The sequence below is a fragment of the Populus alba genome, chromosome 1 (genome assembly GCF_005239225.2).
Source record: "Populus alba chromosome 1, ASM523922v2, whole genome shotgun sequence".
NCBI classification, from domain to species: Eukaryota; Viridiplantae; Streptophyta; class Magnoliopsida; order Malpighiales; family Salicaceae; genus Populus; species Populus alba.
The window spans coordinates 22,807,089-22,815,376 of NC_133284.1; the positions used below are offsets into that span (position 1 = coordinate 22,807,089).

General features: G+C 35.5%; 1 protein-coding gene across 1 annotated transcript; it reads right to left on the reverse strand.

Moving 5' to 3' along the window:
* Positions 1–1,393: 1,393 nt before the first annotated feature.
* LOC118040892 (protein HOTHEAD) lies at positions 1,394–6,375 on the reverse strand. Its single transcript, XM_035047963.2, has 6 exons — positions 6,212–6,375; positions 5,114–5,495; positions 3,176–3,486; positions 2,713–3,098; positions 1,882–2,450; positions 1,394–1,754 (listed from the first exon to the last, which is right to left on the reverse strand). The coding sequence occupies exons 1-6, from the start codon at positions 6,282–6,284 to the stop codon at positions 1,700–1,702; spliced, it is 1,776 nt and encodes a 591-aa protein (XP_034903854.1). The 5' UTR covers positions 6,285–6,375; the 3' UTR covers positions 1,394–1,699.
* Positions 6,376–8,288: the final 1,913 nt, after the last annotated feature.

Below are 8,288 nucleotides of genomic sequence, written 5' to 3' on the forward strand. Positions count from 1 at the left end.
GAAACGGACTGTCAGATGCATTCCTGCATCTAGTGAAGAGCTCAGGATGTCTTTGCATAGATTTTTCTATGCTAAATGTATTGTAGCTTAAAAACTGTAAATAAAGTGTAACCTTGTGATTTCCAGATTCAGTTATGCAGCCATACTGCTTTTCCGGGTCCCGTTCTTGCTGCATTAGTTACATTTTTGCTGTAGATTGTGGAATCCTTATGCAAAACAAAATTCCTGTATATGCTTGGAGGAAAAGGGTTAACAGTGCTCCTCTCTAAAGGTGTCAGACAATTCACAGTTCACATATTGAATCCCATTTCTACCTTCACTTCCATGTATGGAAGTTACTTAATTTTAGAGAAACATATGAATGGCGGAACCTCATGAAACTGATGTATCCTTTCAAAGTGTTTTAAGTAATCATGAAAAAAGACCTGGCTGCTTGGAAGAGCTTCAACTGCCGATGAGGGACACATTAGCGAAGGAACTAGCATCATTGTCACTGGCTTTAATGGATCTGAGACAATCAGTCACCAAAGCTAGCAGAAAGTAGGAGGAAGCTAAAATGAAATAAATTCCAGCCTCGGATCAGTTCATTTTCCATCATTTGCAGCAGAAAGAAGTAGCTCCAGCTGTCTTGGATAGAGAGGGCCATATTCAAAATACATTCTTCACAGTAATGTAAAACTGGATTTTTCGGCGGGGTTAATAACTTCTTCCAACCTAACTCTTCATCAATCTTTATCCACTTCCATGGTCTAATTACACAATAAACAACCAATACCAGCTAGCAGATACAATTTCGTCATCAGTCATAACATATGCACAAGTTCACCTACCTGTGTTACTACTTGATTGGAAGGCTCTATCAATTATTTGCAACGATTCCAACTACATGGAGGACAGTGAAAAGCAGTGACAGCTATATCTTAAAGCTGCAGACATTGTGAGGTCTTGGTTTCCCAATTCACACGGAACTAATTTATTGTGCAGAAATCTTTGCTATCCTGGGAGCCTGTACCTGTAGCTATGTTAGTTGTTTTTATGTTGGCATTTTACTGGATTATGTGATAGTCTGAAGCCCATGAACGCTAGCCTCTCATTGTACAGAAGATTGAGAGTTTCTTTGATGTGTTTCAACTGCGTTAATGAGGCATCAATCATTTAATTCATCCAAAGGAGCTAGTGATAATGTGGCCTTCTTGATGTTTTTGAGATGGCCGAGCAGAACTTTCTTCGCCATATTCATAATTTCTTTCCGCCTAACTCCCCATGTATCCACACAATGGTCCGAACCTTAATTATAGTGTTCAAAGAAACTGCTGCCAAACTTTACGGAGTGTCTTCTGGTCCAAATTATAGTATTTAGAAAGAGAGATGAGATTATGAGAAATTAAGAGACTCGACAAGAGAAACAGCCTCAACTCAACAGAACCTAACGATTAATTTGACAAGCTGAAGCAGGGTTTTGATTACATTCCTTTATATTTCAGCACAAGGACCTGAAAGATTAGGTTCAAGATGTTCACAGCCAGAAGGGCCAGAGTGACGACAACATATTAAGGGCACAAATATAATGGAAATATATAGTTGGAAGCAATTCTACGGGCAACAAAATGCTGGCTTTCTAAGAATAAATATATAGAGCTACGTTACATTTTGCACTATTACTAATATCGCTCCTCTCATGCTCCTGGTTGATCAGCCCTTAAACACCGGCTGCTTTTCCTAGTCTGTCTCTCAGAATTTTCAGTCCCATGTACCTGCATTCACAAGCAACAATTCATTTTTTTTTTTTTTTGAAAAAACAGCTTGGTAACCTTGTGTTCTTGAGAAGGAAAGAGCACTACTTAGAACCAATTTCTCAATTCAAGGTTTATAATATCTTACCTGCCCATCATCATGACTGTGGCTTGAGGATTAGTCCCAGGAGACTCATCAAATACCGAGCCATCCACAATGCGAAGCCTATTCACACCAAGAACTTTGTAATCACGGTTCACCACCTTGCCAACATGACACCCACCATGATAATGCCAAATTGTGATTACGGTGTCTTTGCAGAACTGCTCTAGGGACTTGGTGTCATTGGTATGCTTAGGTACTAGGTTAACATTAGCACTGACACTCATGTTAAGAATCTTGTCTGTTGTCTGCTTGTCACATTGAGTGAAATTTCTAAAGTGTTCTGATTGCACCATCTTTGTAGCCATGCGAATACCATCAACACAGCGCTGTAGATCACGTGGATGTTTAAAATAGTTGAAGGTAACAGAAGGGTTGTCTTCAACATTTGTGCTGATCAATCTGAGCTGGCCGGTGGAAATGGGGTTGGCAATCTTTTCAAGAATGAAGCCTCCTTTGAATGCCTCATGTGGTATGTCCTTCTTTCTCTTAATGTAAGCTTGGATGGCCTCTGGTGTTCTTTTCTTTGGAGGTATGGTTGATAACTGCCCTATCTGGTTATAGAAAAAAATGAATTTTACGTTTTAAATCCACTGTTACTTAAACAAAATCATTAAAGGAGTTACATCACAACTTTCAATAAATTTTGCACATCAGTGAACATATATATATATATATTTTGGTGACAAATGGTGCTCTCATTGCATAGCAGGAGGAAGAACGGAAGGAAGGACTCAGGTTCTAGTCATGCCCTATCTGTCTTGAGTACTATAAAGGATACGTTAATGGTGCCATGTTAGTTGAAATGTTTCTTACCTCCGCAGACATCATTCCATGGTGACACTGAATGCTATCCTTGGATTGCCCAAATCCACTGCTAGCTTCAATGTACACACCCATCTTGGTAATCCCTACAGTTTGTATAAGGGACTGCTGTACTGGTCTTTTAAAGGGAACAAAAATTGTGTTCATGGGATTATCAGCCATGCCTTTCCCGACAAACTTGTTGTGGAGTACTACTGAAATTTTCTTCTCCTCGAGTTCATCTTTTGGCCCAATACCACTGAGCAATAGCATGTGAGGGGTGCCAATGGCTCCACATGACAATATTATTTCACTCCTCTGGCTGTTTGATAGAAATGCTTGATGCTGGTTTCCATTTTCATCTTTGAACAGGACTCCTACTGCTTTTGGTCGCTTTCCTGTGTTAAACATTTTGAAGTATCAGTAGTTGAGATATTTACATAACATTGCAACTAAGTAAGCTTGTTAAACATACCTGAAATATCAAATAAAACCTTTTGGACGGTGGCATGCACCAACACAGTAAGCTTCCGAGGGTCTGCAGAAGCAAGTAGTTCAGCAGCCGTTTGCCGGCGGCCGAATTGGTCAAAAATGGTACCACCAAACTTGGTTCCATAAATGTGATCATACGTGAATCCATTGAAAGGATCCACTCCAAGATCCAAAAGACTGTCCCTTACAACAACCTGCCATGGTGCAACTTTAGGCCTGTGAACGATTTGCTTCTCAACCCATGGGTATGACTTATTCACCAACTTTGCATCCCAGCCTGCTTTGTGTATAAACCTGCAAAAAAAACAATTTCTTCAACTTTTCCAAAGGTTTCATTACAAATTTAGAATGCAAAACTTCAGCAGTTTCCACTCTCAATATCACAATTCGTACGTGGATTCCAAGTTACGTGATTACAAATGATTCATTTTACAACAATTTCTTTATGCAATGTCTGCGTGCCAAAAACAATGATGAATGCTAAATTATGTAAGCTCAACTTTCCTTAACCTCTTTCATTTGAAGTAGTAAGTGAGATTAGTGAAAAGTCAACAACATTAACACACCATTAACAAAGGCATTAACAGCTAAGAGACAAGCAAAAGCAATATGTCGTAATGGGTCAATTTAGTTAAAAATTAGCTGTAACAGTCTTGGTCTGTACATTAAAAGTGGGCCGTTTGTAGTAATGGGTCAAAATAAATGCCACGTTTGTTTCTTATGAACCCTCTCACCTGATCAATCAATCCCCTTGAGAATGACCGCAAAGAAGATTGAAATAAGACCACACACAGCATTTAATTAAAGAAGCCAATTCCATTACAGTTGGGTAAGGAACCATAAATGCTCTGTATAATTTACGTACAATGTCATGAATATCACTACTTCTTCTCTAAACCCTTACTTTTTTTTTTTTTTCTTTTTTATTTATATGGGTGTCCGGGCCAGCTTACGCGCACCACGACTAATCCCACGGCTCACTAAACATCCTGCAAACCCAGTAAACATGTAAGGCACCGCGGGGGTGACAGACATACATGTTGAGGCTTGAATCCAGAATGCAGAGGCAAGGAAGCCCTTGCCACCGCTGGGCTAGAAGCCTCGGTGTTTGTGGGTGACTTTCTTGAATATATGATCCGGGGTGTCCGGGCCAGCTTGCGCGCACCACAACTAATCCCCGGGCTCACTGAACATCCTGCAAGCCTAGTGAGCATGTAAGGCACCGCGAGGGTAACAGACGTACACAAGTAGGGCTTGAACCCTGGTATGGAGATAAGGAACAAGTCCTTTCAACCACTAGGCTACAACCCCAAGTGTTTGTGGGTGACTTTCTTGAATATATGGCCCCATGCCAAGTTTCTCCTGTTGGATCTAATTTAATGACAATCTCATAGAACACTTTGTTCTGTCATTTTAATTATGACTGATACCATGCTTGACTTTAATTTGGCACCATCAACATCTAATCCAGGCAGAAAAACATCACCCTTAGCATAGTGTTTCTCGTTACAGAATTAATTAGTAGGGACTGTGAAAATTCAAGAAGGATACTTAAAAATTTAAGTAAATTTATAGATGAAATCACCGAAAAAACAATTAAAAATAATATCGTTTTGAAATAAAAACAGCTTTTTGCAAGTTAATGTTACTAAAAAATGACCACCCACATTTATGCTGTGACAGCTTTTTCTCCAAATTCTTTTTTGTTTTTCTATATGTTTTTCCAGCTCATATCGCTCCCTGCCTCAAAACCACAGCCAATTAACTTCATGTGGCATAAACAACTTCATGTGGGATCTAGGGAAGTTCATTGAGTGAATGGATATTAAATTAAAAGGAAAATGTTAAAGAACAGTGACGGTGTGGTAGGTGACTAGTTGTTATTATCACATGTGAGGGAAGAAAGAGAGATTAACCCTACCTTGTGCTTGCCCTAGTGTAGAACCCAGCATTGATGCAAGTACCACCACCCAAAACCCTGGCCCTAGCATTGAGGACTCCATCAGTAGAAATAAAGTATTGGGAAGCAGAAGTTGATGAAGTATCAGCGAGGGTTATGTGGAAGTTCTTTGAGAAGGAGACATTTGCATTGGCAAAAGGCACTCCACCTCTTTCAAGTAATAAGACACTAAACTTCCGAGAGAGTGTGGCCGCTAAAGGACACCCAGCTGTGCCGCCTCCAACAACTATATAGTCATATGCATGGTCTCCCCCGCCACTTGATGAGAAGGATGATGATGATGATGGGAATGAGCTTGCTTTCCTGATGAACGGATACCTAAATTCAGAGTAATGGTGCCCAGCTGCATTGCAACAAAATTTCCATGTCAATTAAAGAAATCCCCCACCCAATTTTCTAGTAGATATTTCCTTTAAACATCAAATAACACATTGATACTGATGATCATATGATGTATACAACACTTCCCACAGATATTAGATAGTTACACTTATGACAAAATAAATGCACTCACTAATCACAAACAACTACCCTCGTCAGCCTGTCTAAGCTGTAAAAAATAGAAAAAATATTTCAGCCACCATTCTCGAGGCTACTTCCCTTAATTTCTGCTCTTGAAGAAGAAAAAGTAGTGGTAGAAGATGATGAAATCTATGGAATGAATCACAATCGTTTCTCAAATTCTTTGAAACAAAGATAGAAACTACATAAGAATCATATGATCCTTATATTGACATTACATTATACTAAATCTTTATTCCGACTACTTGTGAACGAAAAATACAATAGTGGATGAATCAAACATCGATCCATATGCCAATGTACGCTAAGTTTAAAGAATATAAACACTGAAACCTTCCTCTAAGCTGTCAAGATGGTGAAGAAACCCTGAAATGGTGCTCATTTTCATATGTATATATGAACTATAGAAGATTTCTTGACCAAATTAAAGAATGGAAGTAGAAACAGAAAGAAATAAAAGAGTTAGAGAGACAGTAAACTAAACATGCATGTAGTGATCAGGGAGGTAGGTATTATAAGCTATAAGCTAGGAAGAACCTTGAGATGAAGAGAGAGTATAAAGCCATAGAAAGAAGAAGAGAAAGAGCTGGTTGGCAACAGAAGAAGCCATTGAAGGCAGACAAAAGCCACAGAATTAGACTCAGCAGCAGAACTAGAAGATCTTGATTCAAACTCTATGTGGCTGCCTCTGGTTGGCCTTGTTTTGTGTGATCGCACCCTTTATATATACTTCAGATTATAGACATGGAAAATACATCACGCCTCATTTAATAAAAAATAAATAAGATATATATTAATTATATTTTATTTAATAAAAACCTTCAAAAAAAAAATTAAAATTACTCAACCCCACTTTTATATATACATAAATAATAATAATTAAATATTTCTTAAATAAAAAAGAACTTGTAGCTTGTAGGAAAAACATTATAGTCCAGGAAGAGAAATAGATTATTGTAAATTATAATAGTGATTTGATAATTTTATTCTTTTATCAAATCAGTTAAAAAAAGCTAAATTTAGAGGTAAAATAGTATTTTCCACATGATATATTTATTATTTTTATTTTTATTAGGAGTATAATGATATCTTTCCTCTTGTCTAAAACAGTGAAATACATTCATTATCATTAAAAGCAAAAAATTGTGACTATCCTAGCAAAAAGAAATCGCTTTTTATAGTAGAATGAAACTTTTACCAAAATAATCTCTAACGTTTTTTTTTTTTAAAGATTTCACATTTTTAGCACAATAAATTTACTAGAATAACTTTACTTTTAAAATTTAATTAAGTTTTATTTGGGGTGTTTTTGTATTTTTAATTTGCTATAGTAAAAATTATTTGAGAGGTAAATCAATCTTTCGTAATAATTAAAAAAAATATATTTTTTTAAAATCCTATTAGACATATGGGAGAAGCCACGTCTCTTCGACGGTGCGTGTGCCATCATATAAAGGTTAAAAATTTTGTTTCTATCTTATCATTCAATTTCTTATATATCCTTTTACTCAATAGATAGTACATGTTTAGTTTTGGTGGACAATCATAGATGTTTTATTTTTTTTTCTTTCCTTCTTCAAGATTCTTGGCTAACGTTTTAAAATTTCAAAATAGTCTTTTTGGATAGGTATATTTAAGTGTCAATCCTCGTTCTTTTAATTGTTTAATTTTTATCCTTGATCTTTTTATAAGTCTTTTATTTTATTTTTTTCAATTGTATTCGTCAATCTATGCTTTTTGTTTTTAGGTTTTTCAGATTTCATCTAGATTCTTTTTTTTTCATTTGTTCCTTGTTTTTTTTTTTTTTTAATTTTATCATTTAATCAAAAAAAATTTTATTTTTTTAGATTTGGTCATCATCCTATTTGGTGGTTTCTTCTTTAATTATTTTACGAAATCAATTTTTCTTTTCAATTTAACTCTTCAATCTAAAATTATCAATTCTCTAATTTTTTTTTCAAATTTGATTCTCATTCTGTTAGTTGCTATTTTTTCTTTTGATTTTTTTTTTTGTGATTGTTTTTGTATTTTTAATTTCTTCTTTTGACATTTATTTATTGAAATTTGAGTTTTATGGTTTCTTCAGGTTTGAATTTTCCAAACAAATGGGTCGAGTCACAAGTTCACATCATTTTTTCTACTTATTTTTTTTTTTGATCTCATTACTTGATGTTGATTTTATTTTTTTTGTAGAATAGGTTTCATGGTTTTCCTTGTGTTTTTTTTATTGGGTTATCTTGAACTCATGATCTAACTTGTAGGTTTGACAAGCTAAGTGGGCTGACACCTTTTTTTAGCTTTTAATTATTGTTGTCTTTTGAATTCTTTTGTGGGGTTAAATTTTTTAGTTTATCTTTTAATATTTGATTTGTCAAAAATTAAGTTTTATGATTTTTTTTTATATTTGATGTTTCTGATCAAATAGTTCAAGGCACAAGTTTTATAGATTAAGATGAGTTGGTGTATGTGTGTGCGCACACGCGTGTGTATTCTTATTTTCGTTTTGTTTTCATAATTCAACATTGTTTTTTTCTCATTTAATATATTTTTTTCATTTCTTTAAAACATGTTTATGTCAGTTGAACATTATTTTTTGTTATCTAACCCGTGGTAG